This window comes from Homarus americanus, unplaced genomic scaffold (assembly GCF_018991925.1).
Source record: "Homarus americanus isolate GMGI-L3 unplaced genomic scaffold, GMGI_Hamer_2.0 scaffold14467, whole genome shotgun sequence".
NCBI lineage: Eukaryota > Metazoa > Arthropoda > Malacostraca > Decapoda > Nephropidae > Homarus > Homarus americanus.
The window spans coordinates 4,991,399-5,016,075 of NW_024733734.1; the positions used below are offsets into that span (position 1 = coordinate 4,991,399).

At 37.1% G+C, this 24,677-nt stretch overlaps 1 protein-coding gene across 4 annotated transcripts in view; it reads left to right on the top strand.

Moving 5' to 3' along the window:
• Positions 1-24,677, top strand: part of LOC121869946 (TATA box-binding protein-like 1) — a 38,895-nt gene that overhangs the window by 7,771 nt on the left and 6,447 nt on the right. For 2 of the 4 annotated variants that reach the window (XM_042371533.1, XM_042371535.1), the window contains exons 2-5: positions 15,056-15,255; positions 16,708-16,854; positions 19,741-19,813; positions 22,016-22,193. In XM_042371533.1, the coding sequence (XP_042227467.1) occupies positions 15,056-15,255; positions 16,708-16,854; positions 19,741-19,813; positions 22,016-22,193 (598 nt within the window). Of the gene's footprint in view, positions 1-12,895; positions 14,390-15,055; positions 15,256-16,707; positions 16,855-19,740; positions 19,814-22,015; positions 22,194-24,677 lie in introns of those variants that run through there. The other 2 variants (XM_042371537.1, XM_042371534.1) reach the window with 2 other exon arrangements.

Here is a 24,677-nt window from a genome sequence, read left to right on the forward strand (position 1 = left end):
TTAGTCTCTGCACATCTTACTACAGTACAGGGGGCTCCCCAAGTTTGCGGATTTTTACTTTGCGGTCCTCGGTTATTCGCGGATGACACCCTGGATGTACCCAAGAATGTCTGTGGTAGTTTTAAAGTTGTAGGCATTTACGTGGCTGGGACCGTGAGCTATTCATTCTAGAGACAGTAATTTCCTTTACCTGCATTGTAAATATGTGTGTGTGTGTAGACACACAAAACACATACAAATAAATAATAAATTGGAAAATCCTCTTTACAAATAATCAGAAACAAATTTATTAAAAATGTGACAGTCTACCCTCAAGTCCATGCTTTATTAATAAAGTACAGTGCAGTGATCCCTCGGTTAACGAATGCCTCGGTTAACGAATTACCTTCCATAAGAATCTTCAACTTGATTAACGAACAAAAATTCGGTTAACAAAATCCTTACGAAATCGTGTCAACATGTTTTCGCCTGCTCACCAGCTGGAGTATTAGTCTGCCAATACAGTAATCGGTTTTAGGGCTTAAATTCGTTACCATTTGAGTAAATATCAAGAAGGTTGTACTATTCAATAATTTTCCAAGTCTTATATTAAAATTTTTAGTAATTTTAACAATAATTTAACATAATTGAAGTAAAGGGAACTAGTTTTTAGCGCGCCAAACAGCCACTTTACTCGCCCAGAATGGTGTCAGTTTGTGTCTGTGCTCAGTGGAGGAAGCACCTTGCTTGAGACTCTCTTGAACATAAACTATTTTTACGTTTTTACAGTACTACAATTATTGGTCATTCTGAAATTTATTTTACATATTGACAATATATAGTGCAGTGTTGATTTAAAGAAAATAATCTTGAATTACACCAAGTGAACTTAAAATTTTATGGGTGAAATGGAGGCATGAAGCATGAGGTGATTTCTCTTCCACCCCACTGCCTTCTCTTCTCCCTTCTCCTCCACCCCCACTTCTAATTCCCATCATCATCATCAACCAGGAGCCTTCTACATGCACACCTCAAAGTAAGTGTACTTTACTGCATTTATTTTTAGTTTGTATTTAATTTTTGGTGAGCGGGAACCAATTACCCAAAATCCCATGGAAACAATGGTTTCAGTTAACGAAATTTTCGGTTAACGAAAGACCTTCTGGAACGAATTGTGTTCGTTAACCGAGGGACCACTGTACTGTAATAGAGCACGGACTGGAGAGTAGACTAGCACATTTTTAATAAATTTGTTAACATGTTGACACGATTTCGTAAGGATTTCGTTATCCGAATTTTTGTTCATTAATCGAATTGAAGATTCTTATGGAAAGTAATTCGTTAACCGAGGGATCACTGTACTGTATAGCTATTGTACTCACTGAGAATGTAATTGACAGTTGAAGTCTGCCACCTGTCATAAGTCTTATAGGGAATGTCTTTCTCCATACTTTCAGTGTTGTGTTGTATTTGCGATTTGTATTTCACAGAAATTTGTTGATAATCGTTTAGGAAAAAAATGAATAAGACGTGTTGAATTTAAACCATGATTTAGATTTTCTCTTGCACTTTTCATTTTTTTATACTGACACATGCTGTAATTGATGTCTCTTGGCATGTAGACAGTGTTGTGCTCATTTTTATTTTGTGTTCTGACCTCACTAGGGGAAAGGTCACGGCAGGGTTAGCTCCCGAGGGATAATTATCAGATATGGCCAGCGTTATGTGTGGTCTGGGGTCTGCAAGTTTGTTGGCCAAGCTGGAATGGGCCATGGAAGAATTGGAGAGGGCCAAGGAAGAAATAGAGAGGGCCACGTTGGAGAACCTGAAATTAAGAGAGATGGCGAGATTGAAGGGGGAGGCGGGACAGGGAAAGCCAGTGACTGACGAAAATTCAAGAAAGCCAGTGTCTGACGAAAATTCAAGCGAGTGGAAGGTTGTAAGGAGAGGGATGACCAAACTGGTGATGAAGAAACACACCAAGGATACGTCAACAACGACATCAGCAGCTAAGTGTACCAACTCATTCAGTCCCTTGATAGACGAATTGGACGTTAGTACAGTCAGGGACAGGGCTGACAAGGAAGGTATAAAAACTTTAATTGTTGGTGACTCACAGGTAAGGTACTTGGACAGGGCTTTTTGTGGTAAAAACATAAATAGGATGAGGGTGTGTTTGCCAGGAGCTGGGGTGGGGGATATAATTGACAGGATGGACAATATCTTGTCTGGTAATGGGAACAAACCCATTATCTGCCTCAGTGCAGGAGGCAATGATATTGGCCGGTGTAGGAGCGAGGAGCTTCTTGATAAGTTCAAGGCAGCTATAGATCGTATTAGGAATAAGGGAGGGATCCCTATCATATGCGGTGTCCTGCCTAGAAGGAGAGTTGGCAGTGAATGGTTGTCGAGGGCAGTTGGTGTCAACGACCGTCTTGACAGATATTGCAAGTCAATATCAGTCCCATTCATTGACAACTGGGACAACTTCTACGGCAGAAGGGACCTTTATGCTAGGGATGGGGTGCACCTGTCTAGGGATGGAGTAGCAACCCTGGCTGGGGCTCTAGAGGGGGCAGTTCAAAAGATATCGAAGTCTTTAAACTGCTAGGAGAACATATGAGTACGGGGGTGGAGGAGACTGCAGTGGGAGCGGGTAAACAAAGTGAAAGATTACAGGGAAATAGTGTTAGGAATGATGACAAAACTAAATTAGACAGGGAGTTTAAAGGTAAACGCGGTAAGGGGAGGACTCAGAACACGACTAACTTAAATGTATACTACGCGAACAGTAGAAGTATGAGAAACAAAATGGATGATATTAGGGCCTTGGTATGTACCGAAAAAATCGATATAATAGCATTCACTGAAACATGGATCAGCCTAGACACACGTGAGTTACCGGTCGAATACCAAATTGCGGGTTACAAACTGTTCCATACCGATAGGCAGACCAGGAAAGGAGGCGGAGTAGCAATATATGTTAGGGATAATCTGAAGTGTGAAATAAATAAGGAAATAAAAACTGAGCGGAATACAGAAACAATTTGATAGAATTAATCGACGGTAGGGAAAAATTAATCACAGGAGTAATATATAGACCTCCCAATCTTGATAGAGTCAATGAGCGACTTATCTGGGATGAAATGCGCAGGGCTTCCATACACAACAAAGTCTGTATAGTAGGCGACTTTAACCTTGGCCAAATAGATTGGACTGACCTTACAGGTAACTCAGAATCAGAGGATTTTCTCGAGACGATCCAGGACTGTTTTCTAAGTCAACATATAACCGAACCCACCCGTGGTAATAATATACTCGATTTAGTTCTGTCAAACAGAGAAAACCTCATCAGCAATGTCGAGGTAGGGAACGAACTTGCAAACAGCGATCACAAAGAAATTAGATTCCAGTTAGATTTTCAGGGCAGACGTAAGGAAAATTCCACTAAAGTACCAGATTTCAGAAGGGCAAACTTTGACAGTTTAAAGAGGCAGCTGAGAGAGGGGGTGTCGCGCTTGGCCGTGAACCTGACAGATGACACCGACCAGATAACGAGATCTGAGATTGCCGAGTTCCACGACAATTTAAATAGTGAGTTACTTAATGCACAAAGGCAGAACATACCATACAAAAAACTCAGATCAGACAACAATGACCCTAAATGGATAAATAATTATTTAAAGAACATCATTGGTCAAAGGAAGGCTATAGGTAGAAGGATAAATCGTGGCGAAATTCACCTCCGGGATTATTATAGGGTATTGGCGAGAAGGGTTAAAACCGAGATAAAGAAAGCCAAGAGGAATAATGAGGTAAGGATAGCAAGGGAGGCGAAGACAAACCCCAAAGGTTTCTACCAAATGTATCAAACTAAAACACGAGAAAAGATTGGACCAATACGGTCAGACACCGGCGAGCTCACTGATAACGACAGAGAAATGAGCAATAATTTGAATAAATATTTTTCAACAGTTTTCACCACCGAAAATTTAAACATGATACCCGGGGCACCGACTTTATTCAGAGACAGTGAAGAAAACAAATTAAGCGAGATAGTGGTGACTAGTAACGATGTTAATAAGCAAATAGACAAACTAAAGCCTAATAAGTCACCTGGTCCCGATGAGATATTTGCCAGAGTATTAAAGGAATGTAAGGAAGAGCTTAGTATGTCCTTAGCGAAGTTGTTTAACATGTCCTTAAAAACAGGTGTAGTACCAGAATCCTGGAGGATAGCGAATGTAATACCGATTTTCAAGAAGGGGGATAGATCACTATCCTCTAACTACTGCCCAATCAGTCTAACATCAATAGTAGGCAAATTACTGGAAGCAATCATTTCAAACTCTATTCGAAATCACCTGGAGAAGCACCGATTGATCAATGATTCCCAGCATGGCTTCACAAGCGGACGTTCATGTCTAACTAATCTATTAACATTCTTTTCATCAGTTTTCGAATCGGTGGGACGAGGGGCACAATTATGATGTGGTATATCTCGACTTTAGCAAAGCCTTCGACAGAGTCCCCCACGAAAGACTAATTAGAAAGGTAGAAGCACATGGCATCAAAGGTAATATCCTTAAATGGATTAGGGCGTGGTTACAGGACAGGATACAGCGAGTGAGCATTAATGGCACCAAGTCCCATTGGAGCAACGTCACAAGTGGAGTTCCCCAGGGCTCAGTACTTGGACCATTATTATTTATTATATACATAAACGACATAGATATCGGCATAGACAGCAACATAAGCAAATTTGCTGATGACACTAAAATAGGACGTGTTATTAAATCTGACGAGGACTCCACAAAACTACAGGAAGATCTAAACAAATTTTTCGAATGGTCTGAAAAATGGCAGATGAAATTCAACGTGGACAAATGTAAAGTACTCAGTATAGGAGATGTAAACAGGGAAACCAGATGAACAATGATGCCATAGAGAAATCCGACTGCGAGAGAGATTTAGGAGTAATGATAAGTAGGAACTTTAAGCCAAGTAAACAATGTGTTTTTGCTCGTAACAAGGCTAATAAAGTACTTGGGTTCATACAAAGGAGTGTTAGTTACAAGACTGGCGAGGTCATCCTAAAATTGTATCTTGCTCTTGTGAGATCACACCTGGATTACGCAGTTCAGTTCTGGTCACCGTATTACAGAATGGATATAGAATCCTTGGAAAGAATTCAGAGGAGAATGACAAGACTAATCCCGGGCATTAGGAACCTTGAGTATAGAGACAGGTTTAAGCATCTTAATTTGCACTCCCTTGAGAGACGTAGAGCGAGGGGCAACCTGATAGAGGTGTATAAGTGGAAGGCAGGGCTAAACAAAGGGGACATTACAAAGGTACTCAAACTATCCAACCAGGAGCGAACTCGTAACAATGGTTTTAAATTAGACAAATTTAGATTTAGGCGTGAAATAGGTAAACACTGATTTGGAAACAGAGTAGTGGATGAATGGAACAAGTTACCAAATATCATCATTAACTCGAATACGCTGAATAGCTTCAAACATAGGTTGGATGCTTATATGAGCAATAGGGGTTGGGTGTAAACGGGACTGCCCAGTATGGGCCAATAGGCCCGCTGCAGTTTCCTGCATTCTTATGTTCTTATGTTCATAATTAATATGAAATTTAAAGTGAAACTTGCACTTGCAAGTCAATCATACAATATTATAGAGATTGGTGTAAGTGCTTGTGAATGGTTGTTTGTTACTTTTAGGGATTTTGTCACATGATATTTGAATATGTGGTGGGAGATTACAGTATGTCATTACATAACGTTATCTTTGGTATAAAAATAAATTTAAGTGCTGAATTGCTTCCAGTGACGGGGAGACAGTTCCCTTTTTTGAATTCTCAGATTTCTTTGAGGTATTGTTGGTTACCTCTTTGGGTTACAAATTTATTGATTTATTGGGTATTCAAGAAGCATCGTGGCTTGTACCTGTTAACTGTCGGGTTTTAGTTTGTTTTATTCCTAGACTTTTTGTGAACACTGAGACACAGGTCATGAGTTGCAAGACCTTATACATATATCATGGGATCAATAACCTGATCGCATGTGTGAGGCAATTTTAGCTGTATTGCAAGTATTATTCCTTGTTCTCAGCACAAACACAGTGTGAGGAGTGTCATGGATGAGGATGATGGTATTTACAGTTTTATGGTCCTTTGTGTGTACTATCGCTGGGCTCTTGGGGGACTTTTTAGAGCTAAATTTTCACCAGTCCATAGAATAAAATTTTTATTGATAACTTATTATCAGAAGTATACTTCTGCATGGAGGAAGGTGGTGGAGCACGTACTGTAGAGACACTCCCTGGTTTACGGAAAGGTTCCGTTCCTGGACCCTATCTGTAAGCCAAATTTTCTATAAACCAAAAAGTAAATGTGTACTGTACCCTATACTGAATCATAGGTGGTGTCTCACAAAGGGGTGCACTCAGCCGCCTTACGCATAATCCTTTGCAAATATAGTAATATCTCCGTTGGCCGGAATCCCTCCAACCCGGAACTCTCTGATAGCCGGAATTGAAATTTTCTCGGAAAATCTTTTCCCCAAACCGGAAAATTCCGGCTTGGGGGATGATTTTCTAAGGGGCACATTTTCCGGAAAATTCCAAGAAAATTTTCCCGGTACCCGGAAAATTCCGTGGATGAGGGATATTTTTCTGGGCTCAAGAGGTGATGTAATGGGCAATTTCTGGAACTAACGAGAAAATTTTCCCGTTACCTGGAAAATTCCGGGGATGGGGGATTTTTTCCGGCTCTGCACCAATGTTCCAGCTAATGTGGATATCACTGTAGTGTTGTTACGCTGTCCTAGTTACCTTCCATAATAACAAACTTTTGCACAACTTGAAAAATATTTTAATGGGATGTATGGGAGTCATTCTGTAAACTGAGTGTTGTGTAGGGTGTCTTTACTGTATATGGGAAGCTGTAAGATAACATTGGATTAGTGTTTTGGTCTGAAGTGGATCTATTGTAGCTGCAGGAATCTTTTTAGTGCTGGAAAATTTCTTCATATGATTTTGTGCTAAAAAATTTCTTATTGGTTTCCACCTCCCTTTAGGTTGACCAGAACTTTGTTTCCTATTGTTTAACCAGTTCTTGGGATTTGAAGTTAGTGTGATATACTGTAATGCTTGTGTTGACAGTATTTAGAATAAATCTTGATTTTGTTATGGATTCTCTTAATATTTTCGCCTGTGTCTACCATTACAGTAATTGGCACCATGCATTACCATGTTAAAACAACAAATCAGTTTAAGTAATTTTTTAATGTTCTAGCAGAGATGTTATGTGGGGATGAGGCATGATGCTCACAGGTTAACGAGTCCTGTTCTTGGGTTCATCGTTAAGGAATTTGATTCCAGGGTATAGCGCGTTTTTTCCCAGTTGAGAAAAGATGCCCCGCCCCCTCCTCAAGAGTTACAGCTGATTGGCTGTTGCAAACCTGTCCGATGTACTCTATTTCTAAATGAGTTTATTCATAATCGTTGGGATGACCGTTTCTGACGAGAGAGATATTTAGCTAAATTATATAAAGATACATACATTCATTATTTCAAATACAAGCATGTAGGAAGTTTATCAGAAGTATTATACGTGAATTAACTGATAAACTCGGGTAGCAAATTCATGCTTTCGGAGGATGCATTTAATAGTATACTTATTTTTACCCACAATATGGCATACTAAGACAAATTACATATCAGTAATAGTACATTATGCAAAAACAACATTTTAAAAGATCTGAATCACATTGAAATGTTACACGGACATCAGCAGAGGCGGGAAATATGACTCGTCAGAAACGGTCATCCCAACGATTATGAATAAACTCGTTTAGAAATACAGTACATCGGACAGGTTTGCAACCGCCAATCAGCTGTAACTCTTGAGGAGGGGGCGGGGCATTTTTCTCAGCTGAAAAAACTCACTGTAGTGTTTATGAGGTTTTTATTGAGGAAAACCTTTTACGTAACTTGTGATTACGTGTTGGTTGTAGCTCTCACTCATGGAGTGGTTACAGGTTAGTGCAATTATTCTGCAGTGGACCACTTTCTGATGTTCCTCTATATATGTTTACATCTTCAAGGAATAAAGTGATTTAGCAAAGTCAATCATCTCTTGTCTTTTGGGTAGATATGTGCCCAGCAGTGGTGTTGCCTTTGAAAGGATTTTGTTGAAAAATTTCTCCCTCTGTTGGAAAATTTGATGTGAGAGTGATCGACCTACTGCATGTAATGATACAGTTTATCAACCCTATGCTGGGTCAATCAATCAAGAGTATTGTCCTCATATCTGAGGGTTGGCGACCACAGTTTTCAAAGTCTCTAACCGTTCTCAGGCTGTTTTTATCAATCCTCTAAGGTTTTGTGTCTCCGGGGACCCAGTTTTTAATTCTATTCATCCATCCCAATCTCTGCCTTTCTCTGGCCTGCCTACCCTCAACTATACCTATTAATATTTCTTATTATCCCCTCATCCCTAATTATATGACCAAAGTATCTCATTTTTATTTTGTTGTACATTAAAGTATTTCTTTTGAAGTTTTTGCTAATCTTAATACTGTACGTACTTCTTTTGTTTTTCTGTCAGTGTGGCTTATTCTTAACATTCACTTATATCACCACATTTCAAAGGCCTCTAACTCTTTCTGGTGTCTGCCGAGAGTGCCCATGCTTCTGAACCATACATTATTCTTTACCATATAAAGCCTTTCAGCAGCCTTTTTCTCAAATTGAAGTTAATGTCCCTTTTCTTTAAATCTTTTGGATTATTAATTGCTGTAATTCTATTGCATCATTTTCTAAACAAAATTAAATTTTCTCAGCGTGCCCTGTCACACACACATAGAGAACTAGTGCTCCAGTCTTTGTGTTCACCAATTGTAAACAAAGAAGATGGTGTTGTATGCCTTCCTCTTATTATTATTTAATTAATTTTTACTTTGTACTGTATCTATCATCACTTGGGTCCCACAGGCAGTGATAAGATCTATTATTGTCTATCATATATTCTTCAGACAGGCATGTCCACACAGGAATAGATAGAGGGGAGGTGAAGAAGTTGAACATATTACTCAATGTAAACAAATATATCTGATATATTTTCAAATATCAACATCAATAAAAAAAAATTACACTTAAGCAATTTATTAAAAATGCAATGCCTGTACTGTACTACCGCCTGGGAAGATATTGGAAGCATAATGTGTTGTCTAATGGTAGATCCTGCTGCCACATGGCATCACGAAAATTTTGACCAAGTCCCAGGTTGCTGATCTGACTTTTTGCCTCATTTACACACAATTGCAGGTTTACAATTGTTTCTCTTACTCTAACAACACAACATACATACTGTACTGTACAGTCAGTTCTGCTATAACGCGATAGTTGTGTTCTTGTAAAACATCGTGTTATAGAAATTCGCGTAATAGAAATAACAGGGCTTATGGAGAAAATAGGGTTAGGTGCAGATTACTACTCAAAATCGAAAAAAATTTAGTAGTTAGCCTAACACAAAGGATAGCACAGTCTAAATAAATGTTACATTCATATCTAATAATGAAATCATACAGTAAATGTAACACTTTACCTTGAAATAATATGAATATAACTTGATGGGGGAGAAGGCTGATTTTGAGGTTGATAACATCAAGCTTCTCTTCAAGGGTTATAGCCTTTCTTTTACGATCATCACCGGGAATGCGATCACCAGAACGCTTCTTGGAGATATTCTTCTTTACCATATTCACAGTTAATACCACAAAATTGGAGAAATAGTAAGCAAAAATCGCGTTACAGCAAACAAGTGTTCGCTTTATACAAATATCGTTCCTCTATTCATAAATCGCGTTAGAGCCAATTCGCGTTGTCAAAACTCACTGTATATCGTTTTTCACCCTTGATTTATATTTTCGTTTTTGTATTTATTTATGGTTATTATTTTATTTATATTTATTTTTTCTATTTATATTAATTATTATTAATTATAGTATTATTATTATTATTATTATTATTATTATTATTATTATTATTATTATTATTATTATTATAATTAATATTATTATTATTATAATTACCCAATTATTATAAAATTTTCGCCCCCCAGGCCCTGATGTGGGTCAGTGACCTGTGCTTGTGCAGGCTAATACCTGTTAAAAATTTTTATTTTATGTGGTTTGATATTTATTTCATATAAATATCCTAATTGTCGAGTACAGTGGTCCCTCGGTTAACGAACGGTTCGATTAACAAAATTTCGGTTAACGAATTACCTCCCATAAGGATCTTCAATTCGGTTAACGAACAAAACTTTGATTAACGAAAACCTTGCGAACAACACGTTTTGTTGTGAGCATCAGCTGATGGGCCAGTCTGCCAATTCAGTAATCAGTTCTATGTTTACATTCGTTTCCAGTGGAGTAAATATCAAGAAAGTTGTGCGCTTTAATATTTTTGCATTTTTTATATTAAACTTATTAGTAATTTTAAAATTTAGTTAACATATTGATAATATATGTAGTACAAGGAACTAGTGTTTTGTGCGCCCATCAGCCGCTTGACTCAGCCACCAGGCGTCAGTTTGGCTTTGTTGACAAGTGGAGTGAACATTTATTTTGTTGGTGTCTTGAATATTTTTGCATTTTTACATTTTAATTATTGGTCATTCTGAAATTTAGTTAACATATTGATAATATATAGCACAGTGCAGTGTTGATTTAAATAAAATAATCTTGAATTACACCAAGTGAACTTAAAATTTTATTGGTGAAATGACGGCATCAAGTATGGGTCCCCTGAAAAGTGATTTCTCCTCCATCCCCACTTCCTTCTCTTCTCCCTTCTCCTCCACCCCCACTTCTAATTCCTATCATCATCATCATCAACCAGGAACCTTCTACATACACGCCTCAAAGTAAGTGTACTTTACTGCAATTTTTTTTTTTTTTACTCTGTATGTACTTTTCTGTGAGCTGGAACCAATTACCCAATATCCCATTGAAACAATGTATTCGGTTAACAAAACTTGTGGTTAATGAGCGACCCTCTGGAATGAATTGTGTTCGTTAACCGAGGGACCACGGTATAGATCTTGACTTGAACACAAGAATGGATGCATTGACGGTCGTAATTTTTTCTTAAGATGGCAGGTGAACAGGTAAAAAAAATGCTTAAATTCACAATGGTAATGATATTTTTAAATAAATTGGGCCAAAAAGTGAAAAAAAAAAAAGGGTTAAAGTTGCTAAAAAGTCACGTGACTGCAAAAAGCTCTGTGATTGTTGTGACGTCATTGGCTGGGGCGAGCCGCAGAGAGCGAGGCAGACAGTTGTAGTTGTCCAACCTTCTCATCTGATTGGCTCTGTAAATAAATATTAGATAATTAATTGTGCAACACTAATACTATTTTGAATATATAAATATTACTAAGCACATTAACTAATTTAACTAATTCAATGGATATTAGCTGCCCATACAACAAATTTCATAGTATAAACATTCTAAACAATATTGGTATTATTTTGGTTTTGGTCATCTGGGGAACCTTAAGATCCTAACTGTGGTATTAAGTACTTTAAACAATAAGACACATTATCTTTACAGGATTTCTGTCACAAAAAATTTTTTGATCGTATAAGAAAATACAGGTCATATGTTAGATTAGGTTATGATGAGTTATAAAGTTAGCTTAACATACATTGGTAAAGGGGGGTAGTAACTCAAAACTAGTGATTTCCGATAGAAATGAAAGTGTAAATCGTTCATAACACATCACAAACCATTAGAAAAAACATAGTCCGCTTGTTTTAGTACAGGGATGACCAAAACTTAAAACTTACCCAATATAGCCTATCTCAAATCTAAACATCCAAATACTTATGGTAGTTAAAGTAAAATTTTACCCATTAATTAATGGAAATGATGATATATCCCAGTGGTTCATTAGTGAATCATCAAAACAATAACAGCACTATGTTGTCATGTTTACCTAGCATCAGGCATTCTCAAATTAAAGTCCAGACAATGTCATTACTTCTAATTTACTCGTCTCTCCATTAAGTACCGATATACTCTGTAAATGCACTGGAAAAAAAAAGAGAAAGTCTCCCAGGTAAGAGTACATGACAGTTGAGCTGGTGTGAACATATGAGTTTTTTATGTCCATAAGAATGGAGGAAATTGCAGCCTGTGTATTGGCCCATATTGGGCAGTCCCATTTACACCCAACCCCCAATCGCTCGTACAGTGAACCCTCACTTTATGCGGTCAATTGAACCCACGGCGGCCCGCGTAAAGTGAACAACATAACATATGGGATTAATTGAAATAGAGACCCGGCCGACCCCCAAACTCCACTTTTTCAGACACAATACCTATGTTGTAGTAAAAATAACTTCTTAATTTTATGATGGTATGCACACACAATTAATAATTAAGAGAAATATCAATAATATTAGGTTTTTTAACACTTACATTAGTAGAAAAGATGGCTGTGCACACGGGGATGGGGGGTTGGTTCCGAGGCAGAGGGCAGATTATTGGCCCTCGCCTGTATCACTTGTATCAATTGTATCACTATCCACCACAGAGGCTTGCAGGGCCTCTTTGTCAAACCCCTCAAAGTCCATATAAGTCCGTCCATATCCTCACTATCATTATCACTATCACTGACTTGGGCCGGCTGTGGTGGATGGCGGGTGAAGAACTCGGTAATGTTTTATGACTGGGCGACCTTGTGCGCACCCTGCTCGAGCCGCTCTCCGCGTAAAAGGGTACACACACCGCGGAAAGTGAGCATTCCGTGTTCGGCAGGGTACCGCGTAAACGTGGAAACGCGTAAAGCGGGACCGCGTAAAGCGAGGGTTGACTGTATATCTATCCAAACTATGTTTGAAGCTGCTCTTCACAGCACATTTCTTCACTTACGAAATGTCCATGACTTGGACCATAAAAAAAACACTCTTAAAACTTAACTGAATGTGGCATTTGGGGTCTGAAGAGGCCATCCTTTCTCCTACCTCCGACTGCAGCGGTGAGTTTGAAGGTAGTGACGTCATTGCAAATGGTGTCCCTGTTACTAGAGAAATATACTTATCTCAACTATTATAGCAGGACTTTAAACTTTTATTACAAATTATATACAGTATACCGTATCACTTGACGAACGTGGCAGAGTGTATTTCTTGTGTTTACCCATAACCGTCAATTCGTCCATCGGCGCAAACCAGTCAGGTGGAAATGATACGTTTCGTCTGAGCGAGACAGGCCAGAAAAATTTACAATTCAATGAAAAAACGACAGAAACCAGGAAGGTTGACTGAAGAAGTGCTAGTGTGACACCGCCTTTAGTCTTTACAACATTAACTCTTAAACCACATTTTTGCCTTTTTCCACTAATGTATCTGTTAACAAGTTTTTGCAATGCTTTTTCACTCTGTGATAAGAGCAGTTTTATCTGTTCAGCGTATATTTATTATTACTTTACCATTAACTTTTAGTCCTCAATTGTCACTTATAACTTATCTCATTAAGAATTCTGAATATACAGCCCTGTCTTAATCCCTGTCTAACTGTGAACCAGTTAGGAAGTTCATTATTTACTTACACTGCAGCCTCATGTTGCCACTTTACAATTCTAATATCTCCATTAATAACTATTTTACCTTGTCAAAAGCTTTTTCAAAATCAACAAAGCAGATAAACAAAAATCTCAAGCCAAATATAGTTTCTCTAGTTCCTTTTTCTTCAATTTGTTTTTGTAAATTCTGCTGGAAGCTGATCAACCCCACAAGATTTGTCTCTTTTTTTTTCTCTTTTTTTCTCACAGCTGCTTCAACTTGTTTCCAGAATTGTCATTTTGATCTTCATTTCCATTTTGATTCTTAATTCTACTTCATCCTTATCATTGCTTATCATTGCTCATCTCCCTTTTACTTCTTCTGCCTCAAACAGGACCTTATCATCTTTGCTTTTAATATCATCCCATTTATTCCCAATTTTTTTGTTCATTTGTTTGATCTTTCTGTACATTCCCATATAATTATGCCTCCTGTCATCTTCTTCAATCTCCTTGCATTTGCTTTCTAGATTATCTTATTTGACCTGTCTGCATTCCCTTTGAATTTCTTTGTTAATTTTTATGTAAGCCTCAGTTCATATTCTTATGTTTCTTCATCTATCCACCCTTACCACACATGGTACAGTAAGGGCACTTAGCTGTTTGAAGAGAGAAAAGGCCCTCTTACGGAGTACACTGTCAAATTTGGCCTGTCCAGTATCTCAACTTATCACAAAGTCTTTGCTAAGGTATCTGTAATGGAAGTTCAACAACCTTTTCTGAAGAAGAATACAAGGAAAATTCTTCAGTAATGGAAAATCATGTAAGAAAACCTATGGACATTGTGAATAGTAATTTTCCAATAAGTTGCATCTTATTAGTGAGGTATAGCCTGTACTTAATCTGCTACACAAGGCAACTCAAACTGATTCTTTTATTTTTGTATCTTACTCTTTAGTTTTAAAAATTTATAAATGCATCTATTGTCTTATGTTTCAACTTGTATTTGTACTGAAAAGAAGAATTACATTTAATTCATACATGTTTTCAATATACTGTATAGTACTGTACAGTATTGTTGTTTCCATGTTATTTTCTTTCGTTTATTCTGATTTGCTGGTCACTGTGATATAAGAATAAAATATTTGAAATTTTCCAGTTCATTGTTACACAGTGCATTGTGTGTTTTCTCTTGTAAATTGTTTCTGGGATATAATTTGTATTTTATTCTAATTAATAATTTCATCATTTATCAGCTTACTAGCAATTCAGGCATTTGGTCTGTTCTCACTTACAGTACAGTACTTTGTTATGACTTTCTTGGGTACATCCAGAGTGTCAACCGCGAATAATTTAGGTCCTCGAATTAAAAAGATGCAGATTTCAAGGGCATGCTGTACAGTATAGAGTACAGTAAAGCAACTGTAATTTCTTAATACAGTACAATAGTGTGAAAGTTTATTTTTATAATTGTATTTTTCCTCAAAAGCAGAAATGGCTGCAACAGGTGACTCCGCGACTAGTGCTGCTACTCCTCACCAACTGCAACATATTAATAACTTAGCCCCGATGCCTATGATGGGAAAAGATCAAGTACCACCTTTAATGCAAACAGATCTAGCTCCTTCTAGAATAAAAGAAGTACTGGCATTAGATCACACGCAAGCAATCAAAGAAGAATTGTCTAAGGTAAGACTTACAGTATTACAGTTCATGAATTTGTGTACCTTTGGAATTTTAGGCTTATATATTGACTAAAAATATGCAGTATGCTATATATTTTGGGATTACCTGGCTAACCCCATCTGTACAGCTGACCTTTACCCTTAAATGGCACCCATCATCAGTGGAAATAAGCTGTACGGATGGTTATCTCTTGGGTACAGTATACAGAACCATTCACCCATCCCTACCCATCCTAACCATTGCCCCTAAATTGCATAGATCAAGTGCAACAGTTCTCTTTCTTGATCTAGTAGAAATTACATCCCTTTGCTGCTTAAAATTTTTTCTGAAGCCACTTCCAGTCCCTTCACTTCCTGTGAGCTCGATCTTAGGTGGAGATTCAGTGTACAGTACTGTTATCCTCCTAAGCTTTATAAATGTCTTGCTTTGATTTTTTAAGGCCACTTAACTTCCTTAGTTTTTATGGAGTTAAATTAAGGTTTGGAGTAGGTTGAGCAGATTAGCAGTGCCCTGCAGCCCGATTGTGCCTGGGCTAGAGGCCAAATGAGTAACTTTTCATGTCCATGTGCCTGGCACTTATTTGGCGGACAAGCTAATGTTTTTAGAGGTAAATACCTAGACATTCTTTTGTGACCCCTCACCATACAAGTTTAACTGTGGAGGTCATCATTGTACCAGGATTAGTAACCTATGTCAGGTGCAGGTAATTTACATTAAACCACCAACCTGCCTCTAGTCAGTCAGTCAAGTTGTCAGCATGCTTAAGGAACCACCAAGCTGAGAGACTGTAGACATGAGGTGACAGGAGGTATAACCTCACATTATAGCAGGGGGGGGGGGGTAGTTAGATCACAGGTGCTGCCTCCACCTCCTAACAGCATGGTGTGAGTTTAGTTGACAGGAATTATGACATCACATGTCAAGGGTTATCACCACTGACACCATGTAGATGGACACAAGTGATCTGTGAGTTGATTACATACAATAAATTTGAATGTTATAAGATGTTTATTTAATTTTTCCCATAAAAAATATGGGCAAGCAAATTTCCTCCAAAAATTTTCAGGGCTAAAAAAGATATCTGGGCAAGAAAATTTCAAAGGTCACTTGCCTGGGACAAGTAATTATTGATTTGTGTGGTATATAAAGCACCTGATTCATGACATGGAGGAGGATGTCAACTAATTTATTTTTAGTTATTGACAACTTCCTCTTTCCTGGAGGTTCCTGGGGTAATAGCCAACAACTGTACTGTATGGTGAAGGAGACTTAACACTGTTTATAGTTGCTTCCCAACCTTAATAGATGACAAGATGGTAAAGTAATAACAGGATGGATGTATCTCATAGGTTTTCTTCCTCAGTCATTAAAAAAAATCCTTCATCAATATTTATTGAAATTATATTCACCTGTTTCTGTAATATTTATTTAGTGTGTTTCACTTGATATTGTCAGGTTGAAGAAGAGGTTACAGAGGATGTTGACCCAGTGATAGACATTATGATCAATAATGTCGTAAGTTCTTTCTCTGTCGCCTGTCACCTCGATCTAAGAAACATCGCTAGAACAGGAAATAATGTGGAATTTCGACGTGAAAATGGGGTAAGTACAGTATTTAAAGTGGAGAAGTATAGCATATGATATCAAAACAGACCCTCAGTAGTTTATTCATATTTGTCTATACTCAGCTGAAGAGTAATTATTTACTCTACTTATTCCCATTATCTTGTCCTTCCCGGGTTATTAAACACTGCAGATACAGTACAGTACTTGGATTATTATGTATTTAGGACTAACCAATGAAAGAAAAGGTACATGAAGCAATTAATAAAAGATGAATGTGCTGCTCAAAGTCTTAAGATGATCAGGAAATACTGTATATCTAAAATTTGTATGTCTAATGCAAAATCTATGATGTTTATATTCAAAATGATCATCAAATTGTAAGAATTCCAACAATGTAAATTATATTCTGGCCGGATAATTTGTATGAATTTTATGAACTAAATAAAAAAATTATACTTCACCCTCGTAAAGGGGTACACCCACAGCGGAATGTGAGCGTCCTGGGTTCTGGCAGGGCACCGTGTAAACATGGAAACGCGGAATGTGGGACCGCGTAAAGTGAGGGTTGACTGTAATAGATAATGACTCTTGATATTTTTTCATTCATGAATTAAATTTTACTGATGATTAAACACCCTTATACCAACTTAATCCAATCTAACCTATTCTCTCCTAACCTAGCATAGCGTATCCTTTCCTATCGTAACCGAACTTGTGTAATCCCCCATGTATGGGTGTTTTTTTTTTGATGATGGGGTTTAGCCCACCAAGGCCCAGGACAATGTCCCACATCAGGGCCTGGGGGGGGGGGATTAATATTAATAAAAGTTAATTGTAAATAATATAAAAAATATTAAATGAAAATATAATACAGTACTGTATAATACAATGATGATAACAGTAATGATAAAGGACCATATATAAATAAAAAAAGAAGATATGATCAATCAATAGTGAGAAATGATATACGTATGCATGTTGTGTTGTCAGTAGTAAGAGAAACAATTGGGACCCTGCAATTGTGTGTAAATGAGGCAGAAAGTCAGATCAGCAACTTGGGACTTGGTCACAATTTTTGTGATGCCATATGGCAGCAGGGTCTACCATTAGACAATACATTATACTTCCAATATCTTCCCAGGCAGTAGTCCCTCCCTGTTTGATAGCTGCCTACTACCTACTACCTTTGAAATAAGTTGATGATGATGTTTTTTGTACATGGCTGACGAATTGAGCTTCGGTTATATTATTTTGTGTTATTGAGAAAAACTGTAGGTGGTGGGGAGGTCTGGGCCTTAATACGGAATACTGTACAGGGGTGTGTATAGATTTTCTGACCCATTTTAAAACTTTATAACCTTAAAAAAATTTTAGATCGAACTCGCTGGTTTTAATAAACTTGATGAACAACTCATATTTTTATATATATATTTTTTTTTATCGTGTCCTAGCAGTCTTTCACATGTGCACTGTGTTCCATCTGTACTATTTTTGAGGGTATTAAGTCTTAGAATAGGTCAGATAATTTATGCTTCATCCATAAGAGCCTTCTAAGTAACCAAAGTTGACATGATGCATTCATTACCAATTCCCCAATTATTTCGCACTGTTGGGTCACACCATTGTTAGGTCTCACACACATATGCTACTTCATTCTTTGGAACTCTTTGACAGCTTTCAATAAACATCTGTCAATATGCTATCCTACACAAGAGTCCCTTCCACCAACCAGCCACAGTGTGAGTCTGAATCACCTGAGGTTGAATTAGTGAAGCAGTTGAAGGAAGTGCCTTTATGGACCTCCCTTTATCTGCTTCACTAATTCAACCTCAGGTAATTCGGACTCGCACTGTGGCTGGTTGGTTGAAGGGACTTGTGCATATTAGTACCCAGGGCTGGATTAAGCTTAATAGTGGCCTGAGGCACAGATCAACTTGGGGCCCCGTACCCTCAAGGTATATATAAATAACAAGAACAAAATATACCCAAATTTATCAATGATTTCATCAATATTAAGCTTCTGCAAAGTAACACATTCAATGTTCGTAAGAGACATAAAATTAAGACGTTGCTAGGACATCGTTGAACGAAGTTCATGTTTTATATGCTTCAACTTCAAGAACGTTTGGATTTGGGGGTCCCTTATGGTTAATCCGGCACCGTTAGTACCTCATACCACTTTGCACGGGTTCTTACTATTTGTTTGCTGTAAGTCGATGAATAAAGAATATGCTTTTTCTTTCTCTTAACAGATGTTCTAATATCCTTATTCTGTCATCCTGTACTTCTTGTTCAGCTTCTGATTTTCATATTTTGACTCATATCTTTGGCAGTCAAGAGTAGAGCATGTACAGTTCAGTATAGCATTCTTTTATGCCCCCCCCCCTCGGTATTGTAGATCTTTTTCCTCGTTTAGTACAATTTACTTCTTTAATCATAGGCTCTGGTTTACCTTTACTGTATTAAGTAAAGCTACATTTATCTCCTTACTTGCATCATAATTTTTGTTCATTAAATTACTAGGATTTGTTTAGGCAAACTAAACCAGAATTACTTTTATGAAGCTTTACAACAGTTTCACTTTTCCTTACCAGGTAGTGTTGACAATTGAAACCAATGTGTGCTGGTCATACCAAGGGGCATTGTGACGGTGACTAATACCAATTCGCTTCAAGCAGTCATTAAGAATGATATTAAACTGTAATGGTTTGTTTAATTCTGAACTAATTATTTTTTCAACACAGTGGGCAAAATAAGTACAGTACCAATTTTTTTTTTTTTTTTTTGACATCCCAATTTAATGAGAACTTTTTCTGTAAGACATACATGTGATAGCTTGGTTGTGTGTTTTGGCAGCAAATATTTTTTGCTGTCATTCATACATGTGACAACTACTGATAGCTGAATACTTAAATCCTGCAGATGGTGACTATGAAAATACGGAGGCCGCCCACAACTGCATCAATATGGTCGTCAGGAAAGATAACGTGTACAGGTAGGGCTAACTGTATTGTCTGTCCTGGTAAAAGAATAATCAGTGCAAAAATTCTAACATTGACAGTTTTAACAAATTCACTAAATCCATCATGTTTCCAGATACCGTGTACTGTACTTTACGTTACACTTATTTGCTTATTGTCTTTTTGTTCTTTTATGGATTTTTTTCATAGTACCATACCTCATCACTATGTTCTCATTTCTTTAAACACTCTATTGTGGAAATTTGTTTCCTATCTGCATATCCTCTTGTCAGGCAGCTCCAATAATGTGCAAACCATTTTGGAGAATAGGATTTTATTATTATTATTATTATTATTATTATGGGGAATAACCCACCCGTGCACAGGTCATCGACCCACATGACTTACCTGGGTCTTCCTCATGTATCTACCTCCCAGAAAGAAGCAGCTGGCCTTTACAATCCTGTGTTTACTTAGCCAATACATACATCATGTCAATGCAAGTGTTTCTGCTACTCTTGCTTCATTCTCCAGTTGACCATCCACAAACCCAAGGGAAGGGTGTCTTAAATTGCTTGGCCTTGGGTATGGCTAAAAAAAGAGACACCTGTACCTTATTGTAGTATTTCATGATATGAAGCGGTAGATAATGATAAGTCATATGATATAATTTATTTAGATTTCAGTAAAGCATTCGATCGAGTCCCTCATGAGAGATTGATAAGGAAGGTAGAAGCACATGGAATAGGTGGATCATTGTTAAAATGGATTAGGTCATGGTTAACTGGTAGGAAACAAAGAGTCAGCATAAATGGATTTAAGTCAGACTGGGGTGCGGTCAAAAGCGGAGTTTCCCAGGGATCTGTATTAGGCCCTCTGCTGTTTGTTATATTCATTAATGATCTTGATTTAGGCATAACTAGTAGGATTAGTAAATTTGCAGATGATACCAAAATGGGGAGAGTGATAAATTCAGACAGTGACTTTGAACACCTTCAAAGAGATCTAGATACCTTACATGAGTGGTCAGTAGACTGGCAAATGGATTTTAATACTGATAAATGCAAGGTACTACAGATAGGGAAGACGAATACAAACGTTAAGTATAAACTAGGTAACACGGAAATAGAAAACTCAGATTGTGAAAAAGATCTAGGTGTATTTGTTAGCAACGACTTGAAACCTAGAAAACAATGTATTAGCGTTCGCAACAAGGCAAACAGGATTCTTGGGTTCATATCTAGGAGTGTGAGTAACAGAACTGCTGACGTTATCTTGAAACTTTACCTAGCATTAGTGAGGCCACACATGGATTATGCGGTTCAATTCTGGTGTCCTTATTATAGAATGGACATAGATTCTTTGGAGAGAGTACAAAGAAGAATGACAAAAATGATCCATACTATTAGAAACCTTCCATATGAAGAAAGACTGAAAAGCTTAGGCTTGCATTCATTAGAGAGGCGTAGAGTTAGGGGAGATATGATAGAGGTGTTCAAGTGGGTAAGCGGGATTAACAAGGGTAAAATGGAAGATGTTCTGAAGGTCAGTAATAACGAAATAACTAGAACAAATGGCTTTAAATTAGATAAATTCCGATTCAGAAAGGATATAGCCAAGCACTGGTTTGGTAATAGAGTTGTGGATATGTGGAATAGGCTACCGAGTGCTATAGTAGGATCGGGGACGCTAGGGAGCTTCAAGACGAAGTTGGATAGGCACATGGAAGTGCTGGGATGGGTGTGAAAGGGATCTGCCCTGTATGGGCCAGTTGGCCTCCTGCAGTATCCCACTTTCTTATGTTCTTATGTTCTTATGATCAGTTCTTGATGGCCTCCATGTGGTGGCTGCTTGTTAAGAAAACCATTTAGAAAGAAAAGGGAATTATTACTATCAATCCTCCAAGGACTAGGAGTTCACTTGCTAAACTTTAACTGCCCGTATACATTAAATCCTGTTCAACCAGTAGATTTCCAATCCATTAATTGTCATTCCATGAGCCATTTGACTATAGTATGAAGGTGACCAATCCACACAAATTCATGCCTTCCATCTTACCCTACTCTAGACAATACCAAGAATTACTGTATAAATTAATTTAAAGTATTTTGGAGGGATCTTACAACATTGGTACAGTAAGTAGTTTGAAAAGGAATTTGTGAATTTGGAAATATAAATACTATATACTTGTAATACTAAAGATTAAGTGTGTTTTAATTTTATTATTTCTTCTTCAGGGTCCACTTCAGAGATTCAGGCCAAGCTAGCAGCGAGGCGTATTGCACGTGTCATCCAAAAATTAGGATACAGCGTTAAATTCAAAAATTTTCGCATTGTAAATGTTTTAGGAACCTGTACCATGCCCTTTGCTATCAAGATAACTCCATTTTCTCAAAAATTCAGAAACAGAGCCAGGTAAGATGTTATAGTTCTTGTGATATATTTTCTCTTAACTTGTCTTTATCAAATAACCAAGAAAATGTTCATGCCTGGCTGTTTGCTTTAGGCCTCAAGAAAATTGTGGATAAATTCCTAAATAATACAGGTATTCCTCAAATTACAGAAGGATTGTGTGCCTAGAAAGTTGTCTGTAACCTGAAATCAATCAATATATATATATATATACACACACACACACACACACACGCACGCACGCGAATTACAACATGTTTATATTCAAATAAATCAGTATCTTTCAAGAATCCCAGCTATGTTAATTATATTCTCCTAGGTCATATCACTGGCATTTTAAAATCAGAGAAGCTTAGTAGGACTGTTAAATAAATACACAGAGACCTTCGGCTCAACCCCCCCACCCCCTCGCTGACTGGCTGGTTCCGTCAGTCCCTCCCTTCCTCCCTCCCTCCCTCTCAATCCCCCCCAGCCGTTTAGGCTTACAGTTTTTATCTTATATAATATCTCAGACTAAAGTTAGGAGATTATAATTTGCATTGCTGGAATCCTTGCAAGACAGCCACTAATTTGAATATAAACGTCATATATTTTGCTCAAGAGATAAAAATTGTTGTACATTAGTGTACAGTACTGTAGTACATTTTATAAAAAAGTTTTTCAACTGTATTTTTGGGTAGATTTACATAGATTTCTTAGTGCAAAGCTGGGGTGCACATGTACTAATTTGATTACGGTACTAAAATTGTTTTGTTTAGTGCAAATTGTAGCATGTTTATATTCAAATTAATCAGTATGTTACAAGAATCCCAGCAATGTTAATTATATTCACCCAGGTCATGTCACTGGCTTTTTATAAGAGAAAAGCTTAGTCACTTAAGAACTGATAAATATACAGGTACACGCGTTAGACCTTGGGCCGGTGCCAACTGTCAAACGTTCTACCTCCCCTCCCCCCACGCCCTCTCTCTCCCCCCATTTGCCCGGCGTTACTGGAATCCTTGTAAAACGGTGAATAATTTTAATATAAACGTCATGTATTTTGCACAAGAGCTAAAAATATTCCCCTGTATCACATTACACTAGTGATTTAAGAGTAAAGGTGTATATGTACTTATATAGTATTCCACTTACACGTAAGTATAAATACAAAGTTTATGTGATGATCGGACAACGTCCATTTCAGTTAAAGTCACGTTTCCAAGAACATATATCTAGGGGCGTTATATATATATGTATATATATATATATATATATATATATATATATATATATATATATATATATATATATATATATATATATATATATATATATATATATATATATATATATATATATATATATATATATATATATGTAAATCCACAATGAAAATGTGGATAAGATAAATCTTGATAAAATCACACGGTGTTTCCATTTATTTACATTAAATAACATTGCAGGTACTTCAAGCAACCATATTAATTTTTTTACATTAATTTTACTACAGCTAAACTCAGGGTCTTATTTTCTTCAGTTTTATATGTAGAACCAATCAGTCACTGGTTTCATAAGCTTTAACATAAACAATGCCGGCAGCCGTCTCGTCTCCTCTAATATTCCACGTATTATTAATAAATTGTATTGTTAATTTTGCACACACGTACATTAATTCAATAAAAACAAATTCAGAAACATTAATTAAAATATATATGAACAGTAAATAAGTGTTGCTTTCATATTCTTATGTAAAGTAATGACGATATGTTTTCACGTGTGCGCATGCGCACTTACATATGCGATCTCTCTTTTTTCTTTACCATTATCGTTAGCTACTTCTATTGTTCCATTTATTAACATTAAATAACATTACTTAAAACAACCATATTAATTTTACTACAGCTACAACCAAGGTCTTATTTTCTTCAGTTTTATATGTAGAACCAGTCAGTCACTGGTTTTGTAATCAACGAATACAATGCTGTGTCATTTCCTCGTGTGTTTTAATATTCTATGTATTATTAATGAATTGTATTGCTCATTTTGCACACATAAACATTAATTCAATAAAAAAGACATTCAGTAATAAACAATAATGAATCTTTTGTACATAAGAGAAATGACGCTGTTTACACGATTATGCACGTCGTCTGCACGTTGGCGGGCCGTTCAAACCCGTCGAAATTCTAGTTTCCGCCGTCAAAATTTTTATTTATTTATTTTTTTGTGTGTTCCAATAAAATACGTTAAGAATTAAAAACTCACGAAATTTGAGAAGCTACTATATGACATTTAGCCCTTCAATATGTCTTCAAAGAGACCATGATGCAGAGAAAGTGGTGCAAGTGCTTCCAGGCATAAGCACAAGTCACTATCTATCCAGGAAAAGGGTGAATTTCCATGGTCCGGCAATTTCCATGGTCTGGCAATTTCCATGGTCTGGCACCGGTCAGGTCCCGAGGTTGCCGGACTAGAGAGGTACAACCTGTATATACACAGGTTGAC